The 26,152-nt window shown below is 38.9% G+C and overlaps 2 protein-coding genes across 2 annotated transcripts; one reads left to right on the forward strand and one right to left on the reverse strand.

Annotated features, from left to right (window-relative positions):
- Window positions 1-3,700: 3,700 nt before the first annotated feature.
- Window positions 3,701-26,152, reverse strand: LOC129738677 (protein cramped). The gene is made up of 5 exons (XM_055729933.1): window positions 25,946-26,152; window positions 7,546-9,928; window positions 7,360-7,482; window positions 6,522-7,295; window positions 3,701-4,925 (listed from the first exon to the last, which is right to left on the reverse strand). The coding sequence occupies exons 2-5, from the start codon at window positions 9,922-9,924 to the stop codon at window positions 4,821-4,823; spliced, it is 3,381 nt and encodes a 1,126-aa protein (XP_055585908.1). The 5' UTR covers window positions 9,925-9,928; window positions 25,946-26,152; the 3' UTR covers window positions 3,701-4,820.
- LOC129759548 (uncharacterized) lies at window positions 12,452-13,444 on the forward strand. Its single transcript, XM_055757017.1, has 2 exons — window positions 12,452-12,742; window positions 12,992-13,444. The coding sequence occupies exons 1-2, from the start codon at window positions 12,452-12,454 to the stop codon at window positions 13,442-13,444; spliced, it is 744 nt and encodes a 247-aa protein (XP_055612992.1).

The raw sequence follows: 26,152 nt of genomic DNA on the forward strand, positions 1-26,152 counted from the left end.
TTCGTTGAATGCATTTTTTTATAAAGGATTTCTTCCTTCTTCCGTTTTTTGGATTAAATCATTATTGTTAACTATACAATATTCAATCCTTCATGCAAAGTGACGAAAAAATATGTAAACAAATCAAAGCTTTGATACATCAAATTCAGGTTAGAATTAATCATATCTAGATTTGGAATCTAAATAAGTAAGTCAGTTCTTTCCTAAATGACGAACTACTAACCCCGTCAAATTATGCTAATATTTAAGCGACGCATACATGGCTCGGAACGCTCCTAGTTTATTCGACCCGAAACTGGCACAGACAAACTTAGTGGAATCGAAACTAGACTGCGTACAATTTAAACCGGGCAATGTCAACGAGCATTTTCTTCTACGCATGATGTGATGCTATTACAATGAAAACCACGGGTAGTCACATTGACTCTTGTTGTGAATCCACCAATTAATCTGAAGCAGATGAATGTGTGTGATCATTTCAATTATAAGTCCGGAAGTTCCTGGTGTTCCTATCTTGAGTTTAAAATGAGCGTTGGAAACGAAAAAAATAATTGTGTTTTACTCTAATCAAATTTACAGGACAACACCATAAGTTGATAAATTTGTAAGTTGTTTTTGTTTTTCTTATTCCGAAATTTTCATCCTCGCGGATGATTCACCCCTTAGAAAGTTTTAAGGGGTCGAACTTAATTACGGATGTTAGATTTTAGAGGGCGAACACGAAATTATTGCGAAACCGAAAAAAGCATGCCAATTTTCTTATAATGTTTAGATTCAAACCAAAAATTTTAGGGTATACATATAATTACTTTAAAAATCAAAAGAGAAATTAATCCATGGAGCCTTGAGTGTAAAATTGAACGTATTTTCGCTTGATGCCCTCCATAAAAGTCTTTACAGTGTCATCCGGTACCAGTTTTACAGTTTCTTTTTTTTCATTTTCTTAACATGTCCTTCTCGTCTTTGCCTGTCATCTTGCTCTTCCGAAGTTCCCGCTTCATTATTGCCCAGTACTGCTCCACCAGGCGCAGCTCCGGACTGTTTGGCGGGTTCATGTCTTTTGGAACAAAATGGATAGAATTGGCCTCATACCACTCCAGGACACTTTTAGAATAGTGGCATGATGCCAAATCTGGCCAAAATAGTGGAGCTTCGTCGTGCTGCTGCAAGAACGGCAAAAGGCGCTTCTCGAGGCACTCAGATTTGTAAATCTCACCATTTACTGTGCCCTTTGTCAAGAAAGGCTCGACCCTCAGTCCGCAAGAGCAGATGGGCTGCCAAACGAGATATTTGAAGGCGAACTTCGACATTATTTTGCCATCCACATCGAACTTGCTCTTGCCGGTGAAAGACTCGAACCCCGGAATTTGCTTAAGATCGGCTTTGATATACGTTTCGTCGTCCATCACACAGCAGCCCTATTTTGTCAGCATCTTCTCGTAGAGCTTCCGTGCCCGAGTTTTAGTCGTCGATTGTTGCCGCTCATCGAGGTTTGGGAAGTTCTGTGCCTTGTATGTACAGTGTATCAAAAAATTGTCCGTACAGCACGTACCTTGAAATCCAAAAAATCAAAAAGTGCACTTTTTCAGTTAATAAAAATACTACAAATACATCATTCGCTGCAGAAACTAGTCCCTTTTGTAGATCAGTATTAAAAATGCGTATGAATTAAACTTTAAAAATAATCCAATTCATTTTGTATAGAAAGTCCCAAAAACGACGTCAAAAAATTGTCCGTACACTGAGGCCTTTGTCAAATATTTGTCAAGTAAACAGTTATGTGTCAGTCTGTCAAACGCTGAAACGTCAGTTGAATCTCAGCAAAGACAATTTCCAGTTGTCTGAGCGATAAATACGGTAAACTGAACTTTATTTAGCATAAATCAGTAGATTTTCCTGTTTCCGGATGTCAACGGGTATTTTTTTTCTGAGAAGCAGACATTTTCCTGTTGATTAAATCCACAAAAATTAACAAGAAAATGTCTGCTCCTCACAAAAAATACCCGTTGACATCCGGTAACTGATTGTTGACCTGAAGAATGACGGTTAAAAGCTTGTCCGAAATTGCAGGTATAGTAAAACGGCCACGATCGTCGGTTCAGTATGTCATTCAGAACTTTAAGAAGACTAACTCCCTGGAGACTACTCCAGGAAAAGGCCGCAAAATGAAGCTTACAGATCGTCACCATCGCATCATTGTCAGGAAAATCAGTCAGAATCCTTAAATGAGTGCCCCGAAACTAGCTGACAGCCTGAAGAATTTTGTATACTTACAGGTTAATCCTCAAACGGTACGGAACATACTTCATGAGAAAAAATACCGAGGTCGTGTTGCTCGTAGGAAGCCGTCTGTATCTGCTATGAATAAGAAAAAGCGGCTGGAATACGCTCAAAAGTATGTCCTGGAAACGGAAGAGTTCTGGCAGAACGTCATATTCACTGACGAAAGCAAATTTAATATTTTTTGGATCTGACGGATATGTAAGAGTACGGCGTAATCCAAATACTGAATAAGATCCGAAAAATTTGCGACCGACAGTTAAGAACGGTGGTGGCCATGGTGGGGTGCTTTCAGCGCAAATGGCACCGGAAACTTGACATTCATTCACGGAGAAAAATAAGTGGATTTATCAGTCATATTACGCGTCTACAGGAATATATTGTTATGATTGTTTGGTTCTGACCCGAAAATACGATCAAACCAACCATCAGCTTATACGAGTAGTCTCCAGGGAGATAGTCTTCTTAAAGTTCTGAAGGACATACTAAACCGACGATCGTGGCCGTTTTACTATACTTGTAATTTCAGACAAGCTTTTACCGTCATTCTTCAGGTCAATAATCAGTTTCCAGATGTCAACGGGTATTTTTTGTGAGGAACAGACATTTTCCTGTTGATTTAATCCACAAATTGTTGAAATCTACTGATTTATGCTAAATAAAGTTCATTTTACCGTATTTATCGCTCAGACCACTGGAAATTGTCTTTGCTGAGATTCAACTGACGTTTCTGCGTTTGACAGACTGACACATAACTGTTTACTTGACAAATATTTTACAAAGGCCTCAGTGTACGGACAATTTTTTGACGTCGTTTTTGGGACTTTCTATACAAAATGAATTGGATTATTTTTAAGGTTTAATTCATACGCATTTTTAATACTGATCTACAAAAAGGACTAGTTTCTGCAGCGAATGATGTATTTGTAGTATTTTTATTAACTGAAAAAGTGCACTTTTTGATTGTTTGGATTTCAAGGTACGTGCTGTACGGACAATTTTTTGATACAGTGTATGTAGTTCAGCTCTCTTCTTTGCATTCTGGACGTAACTCTGCGTCATGCCGATCTTTCAAGCCAAATCACGGCTTGAGACGTCGGAATTTGCTTCAATCATCCGCTTCACTTTTCCTTCCGTTTTTCGTTCTCCGGTCCCGGTTTTCTTAAGACGGTTCTGGAGACGGTTGTATGGTGAATGTTAAACATTTTTCCCAACTGCCGGTGCGACAGGTCAGGAAATTCCAGGTGTTCGGAAAGAATTTGTTCTCTCGACTCGCCTTGGCTCGAGTATGTGAAAGTGTGCACAATTTGGTTAATTTGTGACCAAAGGTTAAAAAGTTGTGCCCTGTTGAATGTGTCGCAATAATTTTGTGTTCGCCCTTTAGATTTGTGATATCTTTACGAATAAACGTTCAAATCGATTTGTTTTCTCTATAATAATAAACACAGTATATATTTGTTCCACAGTTTCAGAGACCTAATGAGCTAAATAATTACTGAATACATGTGTGAGTGAAACTATCAACGAGAGCCGGTCCTACTGATAATATCGCGCTCCATCAAACTGTTCACTTCAAACGCTTCTAGTAAAGACCAAGTATTAGCAGACTCAAACTAGGTATGTCAAAAAAGTTGTTAACTTAGGTATACATTTTGTGTTTTTGCGGTTAAATTTCAGCCAATTAAACAAACCAATTTCTAACGATTTCAATAAAGCTTCGATATTTGCATATAAACATTATAATCATATGTACCTAATATGTATGGTTAGATATGTGCGTGCTTTGAAGGATTATCTCCAAAACCACGCTGCCTAAATATAAGAGTGTTCGAGAAAAGATTTTAACTAAAGTAGATATAAGCTTTTTAAATCAGTTCAAAAACTTATCGTTCAGTCCGAGCGAGAGAAAAATAATCCTCCCGGTTAAAGGTTAGGGTGGCAACATTAAAACGGTAAAAAGTGTGTGATTCATATATGTAACTGCTAGGTAAAGGGTATAATTTGATAATAAGATACCTAATAAACGGACACGTGCAAACTTTTGCCCTAGCGAACTAATCTCTGTAGTCGAAAACAGAAACACTGCTAAGCCTATAGCATAATAGTTAAGGTGCTTGGCGGGGTGGTGATGAATGGAGAGAGTAACTGGGTTGTCTTCTTGTCAGTTTATGTTTTCGAGAGTCAATATATATGTTTAGTTACAGTTTAACACGTTCACAATGTTTTGGGTTCCGCTATAAGCGAAATGGAATCTCTACGTAATATACATACGTCATATTTTTAGACATTAACAAAATATAACTTTCAATTACCATACCGGTTTCTGTTTTGTTTTGTTTTTGTAACGCCTACACAGTGTAAATCTAAAGCTTAGAAAAAAAGTTCAACTGTTCTTAAATGACTAAATGTGTGGTTGGTTGCCTGAATATCAGTAATTTGTCGTACGGATCGTAAGAAAATCCCTGTTTATGAATTGTTTTAACTTTGCCTGACTGTTGGTGTTGGTCCAGTTGCCGGTCCGATTTAGGTGTGCGCAGTACTCAGGTGCTGTTTTGTTCCTGCTGAGCTCGCAACTCGGCAGCAATATCCTCGAAGCGGGCTATGTAGTCTACGCTGGATTCGCTGATAATACTGATGTTCATTTGCTGCAAAAAGGTAATGACAAATTTTAGGCGAAAAAATGAGTTGAATTTAGTTTGAAATCATTAAAAAACATTGAATATCACTGTAATGCTGATTGATTGCTACCAGTTTCATTTTTCAGTTATGTGAGCTACAAAATTTAGCTTTCCATCGATTTGTTCTCCCAGATATTTGACTTCACGTACTCTTTCGATTGCATAACCATCAATAGATAGATTTGTACACTCTCCGATTTAAGGACTTTCAATAATCATTTAGCTGGTTTTATTAAGAAGATTCAGACACTATTTTCGATGTTTCGGGAAATTGGCTATACATTTTCCAAATAAACTTTTGCTTCTTGTACGATTCGCTACGAGAATCATTCTCAAATAATTGCAGACGATCATACTGTTAATTTTTTCATGTAATTGATGTACAGAATGGCATGAAAAACTATTTACTGTATGGTCGCCTGAATTATTTGCAACTTAATAACAATGCGCTCAATACACTTCCTTGTGGGACACTTCAGTTATTTTCTCGGTATCGCGAGTAAGATATACAGAATTTTGTCCTTTGCATTCTGTTACCTAAATAATTCTTGAACCAGCTAAAAACTGTGCCCCTGATACCAATTTTTATCAACACATCTATCAGTAGTAGCTAGCCATTTTCGATGTTAATCTTATAAATTACACCCAAATTCAATGCAGATTCTGTTGAATGCAGCTTCCTGAATCCAGTCTGTTAGGCAATTAGTATTTCTTCTGTCTCAATAAAACGTAAAAAATGATTTTTCGCTGCTAATTTTAGCACTTTTTCTGGAATTTTCATCTTGTTTATAGAACGAACCCGAGGCAAGGGTTTCATGTTGATTACTATTCGATCAAACTCTTGATCACTTATTGCCGCGAACGTGCGAAATATCCGCCGTTATAAATGACCTGATCCAACTTGAATCATTCAAGCTACCTTTAGAGTTTGCCGGAATACTTTTATGAATGTCCATAACGCTGTCGATCAAGAAGTCATTAAACATCTCTACAAATTCTGAATCATCTTTGATTTCAACTCCATTAAACGAAATCGAGTCAGCTTTTCAACCATTTGAACTAATCAATCGTTTTATTAATTTCCATAGTAGCTTCTTATATTTTATGCCAGTATTCATTTCTCATAACTGTGTAGTTACGTCAACTTCGTTCGAGTTATTTGGATGTACACATCAGTGAGAGTCCAGAACTTCTTCGGGTTTACTCTAGGCTGCCCTCAACTAACCTTTCCGATAGCTAGATAGAGAGATCACTCTTGCCTTTTGCGGGCTTTCAAACCCCTCTAACCCATTCTAGGTTTCCAAATACCTGTGTCGATTCGGCTTAATACAGCTAGGGCTTGGAGTTACCACAAGACCCCGTTCTTCCCACCCACCAAAAAGAGGAACGCCAAAACTATCTGATAGGATCGTAAATAAAAGAGTCAGAACTGCCCCTTATTTGCAATTCTGGATACTGAGATACTGGAAAAGTCAGTTTGGGCTAGTGATTGCTATCGCTGATGTTAAGAGCTTGTCTGTCATACAGGTGCAAAACACTTTAAAAAAAAATAATGAAACTTACATCGGACTCCCTTCGCCTCGACGTCGCAACATTATTCTCGTATACCGCGTCCAAATGACCGAGAAAGCTGCTCAAAGAAATATCGTTGATGTCCGAATCGATGGGCGCCGCATCGCGGAGTATTTTTGTACCGTCACAGGAATCCGTCGTCAACCGATCGATACCGTTTAGAGTCAGATCGCTTCGACAAAATCCCTGCCCGTCTACTTCGTCCCCGCCGTGGGTGTGGTCGTCATCGTCGTCGTCGTCGTCGCCACCGCCCATCAGCTCGGCAATCATAGTCGAGGAGGGCGAGGGAAGCGAGATGTCGAACAGACTCAGGCAGCTGTTGCTGTCCTCGCCCGCGATGGCCGATATCTCTGTGGAAGATCTCTTCTTGGAACCGTTGGAGGAGCAGCCCGTCGTCGAACGATTGCTGTAGCTGGTGATCTTTTCCTCTAGAAGCTGGGATAGCTGGTCATCTTCTGAGTCTTTCGGAGGAGAATTTGAGGAGGCAGTCATTATCGCTTTGTTGCCGTTGCTTTCATTTCCATTGGTCGATGGAATTTGTGGCAACACTTTTCCAGCTGCTATCGGATTTTTGAGGGGGGCAGCAGCAGTTGCTGTGCTGGGTCTTTGGTAGTTATTATTATTGTTCCGAATGGGAAGGTGCTGATTCGAAGTGCCGTTCAATTGGGCTTGGGCTAGCCTCTGTTGAGTTGGAAGATGATGCCTATTGACTCGCATTCTCCACCAACGAGATTGTTTGTAGCGCATGTGCGGCGGGGGAAGGCCCTACAATTCAAAGAAAATATTGATTAACATATTTTGACAAGAAAAACTCTAACGATACACTCACATTACAGTTAGCTAGGGTGGTGTTTATCACCGGGTGATTACTGGTTCGAATCGGCAGCAAAGGCTGCTTGAAGACCAAGTTATCGTTATAGCTGGAAGCGGCAGTCAGCGAATCGATAGCACTCTGAAATTGGAATAAATTTTATCAATTTCAAAAATTCTGAAGGAAAACTAATCCAACCTTTACCTTATTTTTACGATCGCAAACATGACCACAAGGACATCGCCTTTTACCAGTTTTCTCCTGTAAAGCTACAAGCTGCAGCAACTGCTTCAATCGACCGCTCAGTTTGGCACATTTCGGATCTATTCCCACTGCTGCTGCTGTTGGCTCTCCGTTGAGTCCCTGTGGTGGAACTTTTTGAGATGTTGAAGGACTCATGGGAGCCACCATAGAGATATCCGGTTTTTGCTCAACACTTTCTTCAACAATTGAAGCCAGAGGTTCTGTCAGTGTCACCAATTCTTTCGGCATCACCCAATCGTACTCCAGACAAAGTTTACCCTCTTCCCCAAACATAACATACAAATCTCCGATGGTGAGATCTCCAACGTTCTGCAGGGTCCAACCTTCGCGTATTTTCTGAATCGTTTCCTCCGAAATCAGTGGTCTAAAATGTAGATTACTCATTCCCGTCTTGGAGTCCTTTCTTTTACCATACTTTTCCTTCGGTTCTTTCCGCTTGACTGTGGTCTTGATAAGGTCTTCCGTTGGAGGAGTAGTCACTTCTTCTGCTAGCCCACCGTTATTGCTTTCTTCAATCGGGATAGGTTTCAAATTTTCGCTTTCCAACGAAGGCACCGCATCGTTCGAGTTTTCTCCCTGATTTGTGAAGCTCACACCAGAGTCGCATTCAATTTTAATCAGCGAAAAGAGGGGCAACTTGGCAGAGTCATTGGAATCTGCATTTTTTAAATCAGGATCTTCACAACTGATGCCTCCATTGGTTAAAATATTCCTAGCCACGCCATGACATTCGGTATCGCTTCCATCACGTTGTACATCTAGCGACTCATTCGAAGCGTTGGGTGATTTGAAAACTTCGGCAAAGCTTGACCCAACCATGGCTTCGCCGGACTTCTCCTCCTTAATATCTTTGAGTTCAGATTTCACTTTCTTCCCGTCCGGACTGTGTTTCTCGGAACCGCTATCATGCCGCTGCCGTTTGGAATTCGAGCTCAGACGCTCTTTCATGCTGTTCAACTTTTCCAAACACAATACCTCCCCGCGAATCTTCGCACCGATCCGTTGCTCGTACGAGTTCATACAAATACTGTAGCTGCTAAGAAACTCCGACAAATTCACCATCGGCCTGTGGATCACCGCCTCTCGGGCCGGAGTAAACCACAGCAGCTTCTGGCTTTCGCTATCTTTCGACTCTTCCGCCATTTTGGTGCACAGCTCCAACTCATGTAGCATCTTCTGGCGCGAAACCTTGGAAGTCAACGCCCCACTGGCAGCCCGTAGATTCGTGATCCTGTCCATCAGTTTGACATCTTGATGGCGCCACTTTTGCTGCAAAATAACTAATAACGTCGAGAGTCGTTTCTGCAGCGTTACCGAAGTTCTACAGCGCGGGTTTTGAGCCAAGGTTTGAACCCTTCCCCAGGCCCCAACCGTTGCCGGTTTCAAAACTACATCCACCCTTGGAGGCAACTTGATTTCCTCCTGCCACTCCTCCAACTGGTTCAGCTTTCTCAACGCTCTGCATGACGGCGTCTTGATCCGTATATTCTTGCCCTTCTCTCGGATCATCGTGACCCCCTTGTAAACTAGATCTTTCAGCTTGTGGAAGTATTTCTTATTGTGAAAGGGAACTTTCTTCCTCATTTCCCCGTAATTGATCAGTGCGTACAGCTCTTGTGCCTCTTTCTTCACCTCCTCAGAAAAGTGCAGATACTTGGACACTTTCTGATTGAACTGGTAGTACAGATGACGAACGTCTTTCACCTTGAACACCACATCGCTTCCGCTGTCCTTCCGTCGTTTCTTCGTATTCAAGTAGTTCACGATTCCTTCGAAATCCTTACCGCACTCGTTGAGTGCTTCGAAGAACATACTCTTATCCTGGTTGGTCCAAACCATACGGGCCTGTTTCTGCTGATTGGGAGTCTTGGTACCGCAACCGGGCCCACTACTTCCCTTCCCACCGGAGGCATGCACCCCGGCACCTCCGGCCTTGCCTTCCGATGGAGGCGGAGTTCCCCCGCGAATCGAGTCCATTCGCATCTTCTGGATGACCCGGGCGCTTGTTCGGAGCGCATGGCCACACTCGGCATCTCCACTCGGGTAGAAGGTGGTCACCGAGCCAAGCAGTTCCTCGGTGGGAATCTGCTGCACACTGGGATCGGTCAGCTTCTTGGGGATGGGTTTTCCCGAAGCCGTGAGTATTGGCGGTAGCACGTGTGAGTTTACAGGTGCAGATTTCAGGGCCGCACCCGGATGGGAATCCGGGTTGACCGATGCGGAGTGCTGGTCGTGGACAGGTTTTTCATCGGGCTTTTCTGTTTTCACTACGATTGTACTGTTAGTTTTGGTGCTGGGATCCGACTGATTCGAATGCATTATTCTGAAAGTATTGGAAAATAAAAATTCCATTACTTGCCTTTGTAGATCCCACAAACATTTTCCTAAATAACGTAATATTCGCATTTATAACTGATACCAGAATTCAACGAAATGCTCTTAAATACCGAAATACTGCACGATGTACATTAAAAGCAAAAGCCTTCAGAATTACTGACGAGTTTATGTTAGATCTTTTCCTAAGTCCTGTTAACATCTCCAAATAACTAAAAGTCACTTGGAAAATTGAAAAATTTTATTTTAGTTTTACTTTTAAGACTTCTTCTATCAAGATGTTGGCTGGAGCTCTGACCTCTTCAAGGTTGCGAGGATTTCCAATTCCCGACGATTGGGAAGGCGCTAGGAGCGAGATGAAGGTTTTAGGGAAGAGTAAGTCCGACATCCACATGAAGGTTAGGGGCAAGCTTCGAAAGGGGCGCTATTTATCTTGACCAACAAGACCATAGTTAGACTTCTGGGTTCACTGGACAAAGAGAGTATTGAATGTTCTTGCCGCTGTTGTCCCATTTGGAGTCTGCCGCCGACTGACAGTTGATGCAATTGCCTTGAGCTAGCTGAGAGAATTGTTCAAGGCCTTCACTTTCAACTGACGGTGGGGAACGAGTTTATAATTTCCAAGAGCTCCATAAGCAAAAAGAGCTCTAAAAGGAGAAGGGAGTCACTAGGTAATTCAAGGCTGGGGACCCTTAAAAGCGTGCCCTCATACTAAAAATGGCATTTTCCTTTATGGGGATAATGACCGTTGGGATTCGATCATTGGGCTAAACAATGACGAAAGCGAGCAAATACGGAACAGCGACAGAGTGGGCCTATGAGGCGTATAGCTGAGGAGATTTGGAATGAAATGAAACGGCTCAAGGTACAAGTAAGGAGCTGTACGACTCACGTAGATAGAACATTCATGGGGTACGCATCCAATAAATTCATGGCTATACTTGTCAGTTTCGAGGCAAAAATTGAAGAGGGAAACAGACAAACTGAAGCTAAGTTTTATGTATAGCTAAGCACGGTCAACAATTTTAATTGGGTGATCAAACTTCCAAAAACCTTGAGGTTCTCAAAATAGGTGTTGACATCGGAAAAATATCGGAGTCTTTACTCGAATTTCCTGAAGTTCAGAGATATTGTGTTTAAAATTCCCATCGACGAAAATCAAGGGCTTTGCAAGATCAAGGTAGAATAGAACGAGTTTCTGGATATTCACCTTGGGTCGTTGTATTGAAAGATTCTGGAGACATACGTCTTTGTATAAATATGCGTCGTGCAAATCATCAAGCTGTTTTCCGAGAGAGTCACCTTTTAACGTTGTTTGGTGAGTCGTTGGGTTCCGTTAATGGAGCGAAATATTCTCCAAGGTCGACATTAAAGATGCATACCATCAATTGGAAATCTCCGAAAGTTCTCGACCAATAATTACTTTCATCACAAAGAATGGACTCTTCAGATAAACAAAGTGATTAAAAAATTTAGTTAATATGTGAATTACATTTCAGAGTTTCTTTTTTCAATTCAAAAAAATGTGTATTATAGATACAAGAGGCTTATGTTTGGTATTTGTTGCGCACCTTAAATTTTTCAAACAACAATGGAATCTTGATGATGTGATTGTGCACGGACCATCGAAAGCAATACACGATCACAGACTTGAATTACTTTTAAAACGACTAAATGAGCACGATGTGTTCCTCAATCAGAAGAAATGTTTATTTGAAGTTACAGAGTTGGAGTTTTTGAGACACATAGTGAACGAAAAGGGTATAAACCAACGGAAAGTCGTGTATCGGCGGTGGAAAAATTCAGAGAACCGAAGAATGTAGTAGAGCCTAGAAGTTTTCTGGGTTTAGTTACATATGTAGGACGATTTATACGGAACCTGGCAGCTAAAACGGATCCTTTGAGAATTCTTCTTCGATCGGGTAATTCTTTTCATTGGAAACATTGGATACGTGCCGACGCATTCGTCGCCGCGAGAGTCAGCAAAATCCTAGATCTCACGAGCGTATCGAGCTGGAAGTGGGTCCCAACGAATTGTAATGTGGAGGACGCAGGCATGAAGTGGCAGTGTCAACCCTCCCTTACGAACGACAGCAGATGGTTCAAAGCACCAGTATTCCTGTGGCAAGTAGAAAAAGAATGGCCAGATACCCCGGAAAAACTGACGGAACCGGTGGAAGAGCTGCGAGCGTGCGTCAACGCGCACTTTCAAACGGAAAGCGAGATCATCCCTGTTAAAGATTTCTCAACCTGGAGACCATTGGTCAACACTACCGCCTACGTTTTTCGATATTTACGCCAGCTTCGGCCAAAGAAATTCACCCGCACCATCGAAATCCTTTCGAGCGAGGAGATACACCAAGCTGAAGACTACCTTCCCCGCACCGCACAGCAAGACGTCTTCCGAACCGAGCTAAGCATTCTCCGACGCGAAGACCGCAACGCAACGATTCCCAAGCAAAGTCAGCTGTACTAACTCAACCCGTTTATCGATGAAAGAGGATTGCTGCGCATGCACGGGAGAACTGGAGCGTGCAAGTTCCTAGCAGTGGAAATCGCCAACTCTTTCATCCTTCCGCGCGACCATCCGATAACAAATCTCATCATTGAAAGCTACCACCAGAAGTTCCATCATCAAAACCACAAGTCAGTCATCAACGAAGTTCAACAAAAGTACTGCATCAGTTGTCTACGCAGAGTATACGCCAAGGTCAGGTCCAACTACCAACGCTGCAAGCTGCGGGAAGCTCGTCCGCGTCATCCAACTATGGCTGACCTACCGAAGTGTCGACTAGCAGCTTTCGTACGACCGTTTACACATACCGGCTTGGACTATTTTGGACCAAAGGAAGTGGCTATAGGAAGAAGGGTTGAAAAAAGGTGGGTGGTTCTATTGACTTGTCTCACTATTCGCGGGGTCTACCTTGATTTAGCTAGCTCTTTAACAACAAGCTCGTGCATAATGGTGATCCGCAACTTCATTGTGCGACGAGGAACACCTTCCGTTTTCTAAAGCGACAGGGGAACTAACTTCATCGGAGCCGATCGGTAGTTGAAGCAGGCCCTGCAGGACGTTGACAGGCACAAGTTGGCTCAGGAGTTTGTTTCGGCGACCACCACCTGGTGTTTCATTCCACCGGCAGCTCCCCATAATGGGGGGGGGAGCTGGGAACGACTCGTGCAGTCCGTCAAGCGCACCTTAGATGAACTGCAGCTACCCAATCGCCCGAAGGAGGAAGAACTGAGGAGTGCTCTAGTCGAGATCGAAGGCATTATCAACGCACGGCCGCTTACCCATGCACCCATCGAAGACGAAGCTGCACCAGCGCTCACACCGAACCACTGGTTGTTGGGCAGTTCCGACGGTTTCAAACCATGGATCGAACTCGAAGTCAACTCCATCGCTTTGAGTCGGGGTTGGCATTTATCACAGCAGATCGCGAACCACTTCTGCAAAAGATGGCTGCGGAAGTACCTGCCAGAGATCACCAGGCGTTCCAAGTAGCATCAGAACGTACCACCGATCAAAGAAGGTGACATCGTGGCCATCATCGACTCGGAGCTGCCAAGGAATTGCTGGCCCAAGGGACGAGTTATCGGAACGGTAAACCGAGACGGGCAGGTGCGTACCGTGACAATTAAGACGGTGAAAGGCGTCTACGAAAAACCGGCTGTTAAGGTTGCAGTGATAGACGTGGAAACAGGAGCGACGTGGAACGCCTCTGAGTCAGCAAACTAGGGGGAGTGTCACTGAACTGACCTTCGAAACCAAATGTGCGCACTCCCGCTGAAATGACAGCTGTAGGATTCGAAGATGAGTTCGAATGTAGGTGAGAAGTGAGCTTAGGAGTCTAGGCGGGAAAAATAAAATCGAGTTAGCATGTAAACAAAACAAAGATTGTGGAATTCAAGTATTGTAGTTTGGTGATCCGAAGCTTATTAGTGCACAGTGGTTATTGTGAAATTCAAATACTTACCCTAAATTTACGTGCTAAGGGAGACCTGGAATTATATTGGAATTGTGCAACATAAGTTCTAACTTACAATCTATCTCTATCTAGGCAATTGCAAGTACTTATTAGTACGGAAGGGTGCGAAGTTAAATTGCGCAGGAAAGTTGAACCAAGGTAGGCTTTGCTTAGATATGAAAAGTGATTATTCCTAATGTGCGACCGTTCAATTTAGGTCACAACACCACGCAGAGAAGCGTTTTTAATTCGGAATCGCCATATTAAACCAAACTTCAACGAAAGTATGAAATCGATGGAGAAAGTTGAATTATAACTCTAACCTAGTTCTTTTAAGGTGTAGCGGAAGCGAATAGCTGAAATCAAGGCAGAAGAAAACGGTAGAATGTTCACTAAACGTAAGAAAACAAATTATAATTTAAAATTTTCTATTGTATCTAATTGTAATTAATACCGTAAGAATTTAAAACATGTCCCGGTAGAGCTTCGAACGAATGAATAAAAGGGAACGTTACGAATTTGAAAAAGAGCTTTCATTGTTACAGTGATCCGGAAGTAATAATCTTACACCTTGCTATTAATAATAAATTGATCGTCGATGCAAGTCCGGAAGGTTTAGGCGTGGTATTACCACTGACCACACTGACATGACACTTAGAACAAAAATTCAACCATTTTCTGTCTAATTTTTTGATGTCATATTTTGTAGGTTCGCAATACCGACGGCAGGTGGCGAACCTGAAAAATTTGACAAAAATGCCTTGTAGGAAAAATGGTCCTGTTTAGCCCGATTTTATCGTAGAAATTGCGTGTTTTATTTTTAAAGCTGGGTGGCATTGCCTAACTGGGATAGCATTTCTTCAAATCGATCGATGCGCACTCTGGAATCGACATTGAGTACTGTTGGAAAAATTATCCAGAAAACGAAATCGAGTGTCCAGTCAATATGGTCAGTGGTATTACTTCAAGAGAATTCGCAAGGAGAAAACAGAATAATTTCATTCGCCAGTAAAACGCTTTCTGAATCAGAAAGGAAATAGTATTATTTTTAAACCAAACGTGAAGCGTTGACAATCGTGTGGAGGGTTGAAAAATTGTATTTATACCTTTTGGGCACTAAATTTACCCTGATCACGGATTGTAAAGCTTTAAAATTCCTTTTTAATCCCAGATCTCGCCCTTGCCCAAGGATCGAACGATGGGTAAAACGACTTCAATCGTTTACGTATGAGATCGTTTATCAATCTGGAGCTTCAAATTTGGCTGACGCATTATCAAGACTTTCCGTTTCTAATGACAAGATGTTCGATCAGACTACAGAAAAATTCAAAGGGTTTTTGATGGATAATTGAATACCAAGACAGTAACAATATCAGAAATTGAGGAAGAGCTGAAAAACGATTAGTTATTCCTCAAAGACTTGAAGAGAAAATACTGGTGTGTGCTCATGATGGCCATCCGGCAATCAGTTTGATGAAGCGGAGACTTCGCCAAAAAGTTTGGTGGCCTCATATGGAGGCACAGGTCGAAAATTTTGTACGAAAATGCTAGTCATGTACCGTAGTATCCGCAGTGGGACCACCTGAGCCAATGTTACGTTTCAAAATGCCAGAAAGGTCGTGGGCAGAAGTTGCTATTGATTTTTTGGGACAGCTGCCGTCAGGTCATTATATTCTAGTTATCATTGATTATTAAAGCCGATTTTCTGAAGTTATAGTTATGAAACAAATCACGATTCAACTAACTATTAAATCCCCTTTCGAAACGTATACAAGATTTGATTTCCGGAGTCATTGAGATCAGACAACGGCCCGCAGTTTACCAGTGATGTTTCAAGCATTTTTGTGACAAGTTCGGAATCTCTCATCAACAAACAACGTACCGTATTGGCCACATGCGAATCATTAGGTTAAACGTATGAATAGTTCCATTTTAAAACGTTTACGTATCAGCCAACAAAAAACCTCTAGTGACTGGAAATGGGATTTCAGAAATTTTCCGTTGATGTACAACTCCTGATTCAGATACATGCAGAAATCGACCCGTCAACGGTCATATTTGGAAGAGTAATGCGGGATAAAATTCCAAGTTCGGAGGAACTGTTTTCAACAGGAATCTTATAGGAGGAAACCAGAGATCGGGACTGAAAAAAGAAGTTAGAGGCAAGTCAAGCTTTTAATAACAAAAGGCATGCTAAGCAGAATGATTTAAAAGAAGATGACGTAGTGGTGGCGAAACGGATAATTTTGAACCCGAAAAATTCAAGATTGTATCAAGAACAAGGACTAGGATCGTTAGAAACGGAAAAAACATTCCAGAAGAATGTTTCACACCTGTAACGCATTGATCAAGGGTGCAACGAATCAAACAATGATTCTCAGACCAAAAATGGTGGGGATCAATTGGAATCACAGATACACAGTAAACGAAAATTACCGAGTTCGGTAATTTTTTTACCGAAATCCTAACATGTCTAGCGTAACATTTAAAAAGGGGGAAACTAGCAGTTAGCTCGAAACGAGAAAAACGCGTTTGAAAATTCGGAACACCTTTTCAAATCCTATTTAAAAAATCGACCACTTTTTGTTCAACAAAATAAAAAAAATGTGCATTATATTCACTTATTGTTCGATGGTTATCAAGAACTTTAACTTTTTTCGCGTAATTTCTGAGATTTCCGAGTTTCGCCTTTTTATTGTTTTCGATTTCAGTTACGCCTGCAAGTTTCGCCCAATTGATCGGCCGTTTTTGTTTTGGTTTTGAAGTTACGCCCATTCATCCTACACGCAAAAACTAATTAGGCCGTTTTGTCACACACGGTCAACTCAGTTACGCCTTTTGGCTCTACACGAATAGAAAAATTCCCTCCATTTTGAATAGGCGTAACTTCACGTTCCAACGAAAATGCATCAACAGGAAGTTTCGCCCAATTGAATTTTATCAATTTTTTGAAAGTTTTAAGTAATTTTAAGATGAAACCGCGTTTGATAGGTAAAGTGCAACCGCGTGCATCCGAAATGACCGTTAACTCGATTTGTTTACATTTGGCAGTTTCGCCCTTTTGAAATGTTACGCTAGATGTGTAAATCGTTAAACTGTTCGGTAATTTTTTATGTAAAAAACAAACGAAAATCGGTAAATCGACTCTTCATTTACCAATGTTTGTTTATTTTTTACCGAAAAAATTACCGAACAGTTTAACGATTTACACATGTTAGGATTTCGGTAAAAAAAAATACCGAACTCGGTAATTTTCGTTTACTGTGTAGGAAATAAGGAAATAGCACTGGAAGCCAGCCTTGAGGACGTAAACGAAGGTGAGTGCGTCGAAGTTTACGCGAAACTAAACGACCGGAATACCTAAAAAACTATGTTTCCATCATAAGACAAACTTTGTCTAAGTAAGGGGGGAAGGTGATATCGATCGAAGTAATCGAGTCACAGAAGAACTATTGAAGTTAGTTATTTAAGCGACGGGATACGAGAAAGATCAAAACTTTTACTACTTATAATAACTTTTGTGAACAACTTTATACAACCCTTCTTTCAATTCCGGAAACCTGACTAGTTCCAATCTAATAAATTGGTTTCTACATCTTAAGCAAGTTTGTTTTTAGTTCTTTATTCTCATACAAAACTGAAAAATCGAGCAATAGATGTACACATTTTACCACTAAATCTTTTTTTTTTTTTTGTTGTTTATGGGTTTATGAGCGCCTGGCTGACCCGGAAAGGAAAAACAGAACGGGGGACAGAAGAGGGAAATTTTAAATGAGAGTAGTATAGCTTAGAAAAGGATAGCGGCAACAGAGCCTGAGGGTTCTGAAGCACCAGTTTAGGGGAAGCGTTAAGATAGTGCTCGACGGACTAGGACGGTTGGTGGGCCCCATATGAACTTCGAGTTAACCCAACCTTCAATTCAACCGAGCAATAGCAGTATGGTATCAAATAATATGATATCATATGCTAACGCCTCGATATTATTGGGTGGTATGAAAAAAACCTAGTAATTGCTTTTGCTAAACTAAATCGAGCAGTCGAGCAGTCGCTTAAAGCAATTGCTTCGGTTGTTATGAATAAAGTTTTTTTGACAGCTGTTTTCTCAGTCAGGAGCTTTTACTTTTAGAACAAGCTAGTTTGGTATGAATAAAGCTCGAATCTAAAGCAATTGCTCGGCAAATCTCCAAGCAATTGCTCTATTTTCTAAGCATGCTCGGTAGCAGACTTTTCCAATAAAAAAAATCTTTAATAACGTTATGAATTTATCAAATTAGCAATATTTCACTTCAAAACAATTCAAAAAGGCATTTTCAACATGGATAAAGAAAAGTCGAAGTGATAACCCAACTTTTTTCATATTCTTGTCGTTGTATAAAATCATTCGTCTAAGATGAAATTAAACAAATCAATTAGTAAATATTTCAAATTAAAAAAAAATCCGGCTATAGTGGATGAAGTCCCAATTGGCTCAAAGTAGGAAATAAATTGTAATAATTTAAAACATTATACAGATCTCTCATTTTTATATAATTCTAAGATTTAAGAAAAAATATCTAAATTAAAATGCGCGCCTATTGCCTATTTTGTATACAAAGGGGGGGAGAACTTATGATAGATATTAAAGTTAGACCATTTTTGTTTGACAATATTTGAATATGTATTCATTTTTCTTTAAACATCAACATACGAGCACAAATTTACCAAAAAAATCCGGTCGTTCTTACACCCACCACCCGATTCGTCGACTTCAAGGCTACTTTAGCCGTACTTTTCAATTTTCTGATTGTCATCTTTCATTTTACTTTAGAAAACTTCAGATTCTGCTGGTTGGATAGCTCTATTTTTCGAAGCAAAAGCTATGTTCTAAGACTTTAGTACACATCCGCTAAGCAAATGTTTATTCATACCAAACTAAGCAAATGCTTTGGACTTTTGCTTTGATTAATTTCGAGCTAAGTCAAAGCTACCGAAGCAATTGCTAAACCTTATTCATACCACTAATTGTCAGAAAGGTTCACTATCTTACCGTAGTTGAATTTTCCCTACCTGTCATCTACACGGAAAAAAAAATGAGTGGTTATCCCAAAGACGCTGTCATGATAATTTTACCACTTCAGCGCTATAGTATTTTCAACCATGAAAAGTTTAACATCGATTTTGTAAAAGTGCGCGTGAAACAATATTGAAATTACTATGTACCTGGTAATTTTCGATAACTCTCAATGTTTGTTGTCAAAAATACTATGGTCATGATAATTTCATCATAATTTCTATTACAACTAGCGTCCGCATAGTAATTTAGACATTGTGGCACCAATTCATATCAACAAAATACTACGCACATGGTACTTTTGAGAACAAAACATTATTGACTCAAAAACATCAGTGCGTATGATAATTTTACCATGCAAAACATTCTTGTTGTTTACACTAATTCAGGATCATTAATCATCAAACCCGTGAGTAAAAAAACTAATTTTCAGCTACTTTAAAGTTTCATAACTTTGAAAATCTTTCCAGAGCATCGGGAGAACACACTAACATTGACCGGCGTTTGTCGGAAGTGTGAATTTTAATGTATCAAATAATGTCATAATACATGCATGCAAATAAACAAACAAACATACATAGTAATTTTACTATTTAAATCAAGCTCCTCGCTCCTCCTAATTTTTATCATAACACATACTAGTTTCATCATGAAACATATTAATTTTACTAGGGACGAAGTAGAACAATGCATCATTTCATTGACAATTTTACTAAAATGCAGTCGAATTTACTATGCGCAGCCCAATTGAACACATAGTAAAATTGCTATGCGTAAGGTATTATAAACAACAAAACATATTTGACTCAAAAATATGGTTGCCTGTTGTTCATTTAAACCACGGATTTAGTAATTTTACTATGCTTTTTTTTTTGTGTGTACCTTACTCATTTCCATAATTTTTATAGTTTGATTTAGAAATACTCCTAGATTTGCTAAGTAAAAAAATATATTCAAGTGATTGATTCTACGCGACTACATGGTTATTCGATAACTCAATTAGGATATCATAAAAACAGAATCTACACGCAGCGAAAAGATTTTTTATTTCAAAGGAAAGTGCCGCAAAAACAAAGGATTTTTTCCTTTGATTTTGGGATAAATAAAAATTTCTTTGTGTCAAATGAATTTTCGTTTGTTTCAAAGAATTTATCTTTTGAAAAATCTTTGATTCAAAATACTAGTACTTTGATACAAAAAACAGTTTCTTTTGATTTAAAGTTGCTTTGTTTTGCCACAAGGTAATTTAATTTAGATTTAAAAGCATTAATTCATTGGACCATTTTCTATTATTCCAATTGGAAGAAATATTTTATGTTTTTTGAAATTCCTATTAGGAATTTCAAATAATAAAAAGAAACGATTTTAAAAATAAAATTTATTTTCATTCACAAATAAATTAAACACTAGGTCACAAACTGGTTTACTTTAATCCAGGGAGGTGGCAATCTAGTTCTTCTTTCGAACAAGAATCTTTTTCTTTTTTTCTATCCATCGGGAGAGACGTTTATAGTCTTTTCCTCTCAAAGCAGACGAAGACTCAAAAGTCAAAATTTCAACCAATGAGGAATCAGAATGATTGAAGTGTTAGTGTGCTATCAACCACACTTCTCTAGCATTTGACATTAAGTTCAGGTCCTTGACAGCAAAATGTCAGGTTTGTTATGGGCCCACAAAATCGTGGGCCCGTAATTTTGATGGTTGTCAAATTCAATGACAAAGGATAGGGATGCCATCTCCCTGCTTTAATCGAATCATCTGGTTTCAATTTTCGTGGACCTGATCGTTGGATTGGAGCGGTGTCACCTCGGATGAGGCATCCATGGACTTGGAAAACCATTCATCGGCCGTGGTCCTGTAAAATTGCAAGCACTTATTGAAATTCTTCAATATTTATTCTTTAATTAACATTCAATTACCATACTTTATCCGGAATCCTGCTAACCAAGCTAATTCTGATCCACATTTTAACACGACCAGCCAAACTTGAACCGATTTTCGTTTTAAATTCTTCTTGCTCAATGCAAAAAAACCTTCTAAGTTTGAAGTTTTTATTTTAAGAAATTATTCCGTTGCATTGAATACAATTTTCTTTGGTTGAAAGAAAATTTACTTTGTTTCCAAATAAATTTGCAATTGAAAAAATGTTTTTTGAATCAAAGAATTTGTTTAAAACCAAAGTCCAAAATTTTTCGATTCAAAAAACTAATTCTTTCTTTCAAAAATTATTCATTTGAAACAAAACCATAATTCATCGATTCAAAGTAAACAGGAGATTGAATCCAAAAAATGAATTTTTTGAATTAAAGTCAGTTTTGTTTTGTTTCAAAATCCAAGTTTTCTCTGCGTGTAGAAAAGGTGTCTTTTAAACTCATCAACAATGAACTATAAGCTTAAATAGCAATAGCTTTATTAATATCGTCAACTTATCAACGGAACAGGAAAATAACAGTGCTGTTCTTTAAAACCTTATCACTAATTGGTGTCAACTTCTCAAACAAACTTTAATACTCAATCTACACGATAGCGGTTCAATTCAAATAAACCGTGTGCCTGTTTTTAAATGCTCGAAATAAATGATCTGAACTATCTACTCATTCTTGCTTATCGAAATCATATTTTCTATTTTAAACTTCGATTTATGAATTTCAATCCTAACCGAAAAATGTATTTTTTTTTTTGTTTATTTGTGACACTTTACCAACGCTTTGGCATTCGTGTCAATGTAGTTTAAGTTTTACAATGTCTCATAAATTTTACATTTTTTCAAAAATTGTAATAGTGATTTTTCCTGCGAGTCTTCATTTTTCAAAATTTCAAAAACAGTTCCTTTGATGTTGTGTTCCTCTCGGGCCTCTTTAAATTCGCGGCAGTCAGTCAGGATGTGTTGTACGGTTGTTAATACACGAAAAATGTATAGATCTACCAAAAGTAAATAAATAAATAAAAACAAATGTCAACAAACATGAATATCATGACAAACTGAAATATCATATTTGTCAAAACAGCATTCCCGTCCAATGAGCCCCTAGTTCTTGTAAAATGCTTGATTTAAGAATAAGCCAACGAAATTCATAAACCGCAAATGCACACTTTCTAGAGCATTGGGGAGGCGAATACCATTACCTATACCTAACCTAGCAATACTTGAAACATCCTAATTCTATGAAACTAAGCTAGCTAACTACCTTACCAAACAGATTATGCCCTATTGAAAAGTATCACTTTATGACGGCAAAATGTGATATTTTCACTACAAAATTTTCCCATTGTTCAACGGAAGGGAGGGCAAGTGTTTCAACTCCCATTCATCTTATCAACATTGAAAAAGCCGTGGACTGTATTCTTTGCTCGATTTGGGGACCGTTCAAAAAGTCCGAAGACACAATTTACCGGATGACAATTGGAAGGAAATTTAACTAAAATAACTTGGCACTTAAATGTTCTCTATATACAGTTTTATTTACACTTTTTACACTTACTTAACTTATTAGGAGGAAACATAACCTCAAGGATCTTGAAATGGCTTAACTTGGAATTAAAGGAAGAAGGAAACTTAAATTATCAGGAACTTAACTTTAACTCGTTGGAAGGAAAGGAGGAACACTTGCTAAACTTCAAATCGACGTCTTAACTTGTCGACGGATGGAATGGATCTCAATTGATTGGCAAACACGCCGGTTGCTTGAATGATTGATTCATTCACACGCACACAAACATCTGTGTGCGCAATGGAAATTTCCACTGTTCGCTGGCTGAAGCAACAGTATGCAATTGTTGTTGTACGCCGGCCGGCGTTTACCGGCGATTTTTATGTACACATATGAATGCATGTCCTGGAATGGACAAACAACACACAAAAGTAGCAGGCGATGATCGGTGATTACTTTTGTCGTTGGTGGCGCAATGCGACGTTGCCAATTCTTCGTGTTTGGCTCGAACAAACATGGACTAAATCTAAAACTAAATAACAGCTTCGTTCAACCGTTGGTAAAAATCGGTTTCAACTAGTTTCTGTCAATTGATAGATGTTCAACGAGCCAATGTTTTGGTCGAAACAAGTCGGGTCGTTGTTCAATGGAGCAAGTTGAAACTAGTCGAAACCAATCCAGCTCGGCAGCAGGATTAGTTTCGACTTGGTAGAAATCGGTCGAAATCAATTGGAAAGAGACAGGTGATCAACTGTCAATCCATTTCCACTTGTTTCGACCCGTTTCGACTAGAGTTGATTGAACAGACATAACATTGGAGTAAAAGAAAACAACTTAATCAACTGAAACTGGTTTTTGTATCTAAGCATAAAGATTTTGAATGAGAGATTTTTCAAAAGATAACTTCTTCGAAACAAAGGAAAATGCATTTGAACCAAAGAAATTTAAATTTATCCCAAAATCTGAGGCAATTTTCCTTAGTTTTTACGGCACTTACGGCAAAAAAAATCTTTTTCCGCTGCATGAAGGATTGTGACTTTTGAGGATAGGCCGAATTCATTGAGAGCCAATAACGTACGGTTTCCTGTTGATCGCCCATCTAATTTTCAACGAAGCAGCACCAGGATGACCAGATTGTGCGTTATGAGAGACAGGTCGTTATGAGAGACCAACCAGTTCCTGGAGAACATCACGTCAATAGAGGTCAAAATACTGCTAATTTGCTGAGAATCGGGGCGATTAAACCTGCTGAGAATTTAATAAACTTTGTCAAACTCACTTGAAGCTTTTCATTCTTCTGGCCGCTCCCAAGTCTTTAAAGAGACACCTTTCAAATCTCGTTTCCATATGCTGAAATATGATTAATTTACAGCACGCGTTTGTCAACATTAAAATTTCATCCGTCCAAACATTTATTTTTACAGTTCAGCTAGTAGAATTATTTTTAGTAAATTTTACCCCTAAATGTATGCAGAACTCTTTTCTTATAACAGCTTTTTATTGACAGAAAAAAAAAGTAAAATTCATTTCAAACAAAACCAAAAACTACTGGTGTTTTTATGCGTTATGGTCATTATGGCATCACAAATCTATCAAAAACTATAAACTTTCATACGGCATCATAAGATTTTTTCCATGAGAAGCAAAGTTTGTTGCATGTTACCCCTTTTTCTGAGTAGGGTGAAAATCGAAAGTTTTTAGAAAATTTGAAATAACTGAAGAAAGTTATAATTTATAGTGGAGACAACTTCAAATCTGAGTCGATGGTGGAGGGACTTTTAAATGATTGTTTTCATCAATATTCCAGAAAAAGAACCACTTCTAGTTAAGTATGACCACTTTCTCAATATCTTTGTCCGATATTTTCAGCATCAAAGGCTCATTCATTCCCTATTTCTCAATATTATTGTATTGTAATCAAATTCGACACAGTTGATTTTACATTAAAAAAAAACAGTTCATATTGTATTCTTGATAAATGGTTAGTGGTAAAAAAGTGCAATACAAACGAAACTAGCTGCCAAATTTTGAAAGAAAAAAAAACAAAGAAGCACTGAGATCGTGCATTCACCTTATCTTACTCTAGTTGTTCTCTTTTTATCCCTAGTAGACACAACATAAATTTAATTTATTTTTCACGGTATACGAAAATGCCAAAATTAAAGGACTGTTTGCAAAATACGAATGACGAGTAAAACTTTACACATTGCTAAACCTACTCGATGAATAGAGAAATCATTTTTTTTTTTTTTTTTCATTTAAGTAATTTCAAATTAGAACAAAGGTTTGCTTTTGTTTGCAACCCCGTTACAAACAAAAGCATATACTGACTTACGAACTTATACCCACACCCTAATAATTATCAAAAGGCATCATTACTGAAAGATAATAAACTGAGCATCGATCGAGCACACAAAGGCCCCCCAACATAAATAAACAAATGCAAACAAGCTGCATAAATCTGTGCAGTAACTAGAAGCACCTAGAAGCTTTGTACCAATCGACCTAATTACCTGCGCGTTCCGCTACAAGTGCAGGAATGCAGAAGAATTAACAGATGCGTTCTTTTTTTCTATTTAAATTTTGCATAATCATTATTACCTGCTTTTACCAAAAAAAAATTATGTTGAGTTAGAATTCCTTTTTAGAAAAAAATGGTTAGAATGAGAAGTCAATTCATAAGGTGTTAGCTATATAGCAATCAATAAATATTGATCGTTTATTATATCTTTTTAATGTTATATAATCAGCCATTTTTTTTTTCAATAGAAATTTAATCAACTTGTATTCAAAGTTAATACAATTGAAAATACCTTTCAAGCGATCGATAAAGTTTTAAGAAGCGTTGAATGAGATTGATTATTGAGAGATATGCTAAACCGATGTGTACTTATCTCTACAACACTGCAAGTAAAATAATCCTTAATCAAGTAATTGTTACAGAAATTTATGTCTAAATAAGTCAAATAGAATGTAAAGTGGCCCTAACATTCAAACAAATTTAAAACTTCCAAATATAGACAATATTGTTAATGGGGAAAAAGGGCGATGTCCAAGTGAGTATCGCTCATGATTCGAAAAATTAATGACGTAGTTCGAGGAAAGCCTTATGGTGTAAATTTACAATATTTTAAAGGGTAATCGGCCCAAATTGTTCGTCTAGGTTGTTTTTGACACTAATTCTTCGTGGTTTCTCGAAACAACTGTTCATTAAAGTAATATTTTAATTTAAAATATCTTCGATAATTAACGAGCCTCGCCAGCAGTATTGCGATTTCGTTTTGTTGTATAGGAATTCGATGACTGGTTTTAACTGAAGATTTAACGCTGAGAATCAAATTAAGACCGTCTGAAAATCGGCTTGGCCCAGAAGAAGCCTTCTGAAGAGTTGCACATGTTTAAAATTCCTTTTAAAGGTAGATTTCCGACTTTAAAAACTGGAAAATTTATGACCTGAATTTTTCACAAAAATGGCGGAGCTCGCCACGGAACAGAAAATTCTCGAGTACTTTTCCCAGCGATTTTTTACTCTACCACTAACCAGTTCTGGTACTTACCGACAAGTTCCGGATGTCCCGTACCCGTCAGCAGCCACCGGAAGTCACAAATCCCGCGAAATTCAAAACAAATACACAGATTTCTTCTGCACCCAAAAGCCAGGCACCACCAGTTCAGATCGGAAATTTCAAATAAACCCGTCGTTCACTGACTGATTGTGGGAAAAAAAAATCGGGGGACACCCATCAACACATAACAGACCGCTG

The sequence above is a fragment of the Uranotaenia lowii genome, chromosome 1, assembly GCF_029784155.1.
Source record: "Uranotaenia lowii strain MFRU-FL chromosome 1, ASM2978415v1, whole genome shotgun sequence".
NCBI lineage: Eukaryota > Metazoa > Arthropoda > Insecta > Diptera > Culicidae > Uranotaenia > Uranotaenia lowii.

What these genes read in the sequence shown, in the direction of transcription:
- LOC129738677 (XM_055729933.1), bottom strand. Translation starts at nt 9,924, where the DNA reads ATGCATTCGAATCAGTCGGATCCCAGCACCAAAACTAACAGTACAATC. An exon ending in TTTGCGATCGTAAAAATAAG is followed by an intron (nt 7,483 to 7,545) that starts GTAAAGGTTGGA and finishes TTCCAATTTCAG; the next exon opens with AGTGCTATCGATTCGCTGAC. An exon ending in CGAGGCGAAGGGAGTCCGAT is followed by an intron (nt 4,926 to 6,521) that starts GTAAGTTTCATT and finishes ACCTTTTTGCAG; the next exon opens with CAAATGAACATCAGTATTAT.
- LOC129759548 (XM_055757017.1), top strand. Translation starts at nt 12,452, where the DNA reads ATGCACGGGAGAACTGGAGCGTGCAAGTTCCTAGCAGTGGAAATCGCC. An exon ending in AGTGTCGACTAGCAGCTTTC is followed by an intron (nt 12,743 to 12,991) that starts GTACGACCGTTT and finishes GCCGATCGGTAG; the next exon opens with TTGAAGCAGGCCCTGCAGGA.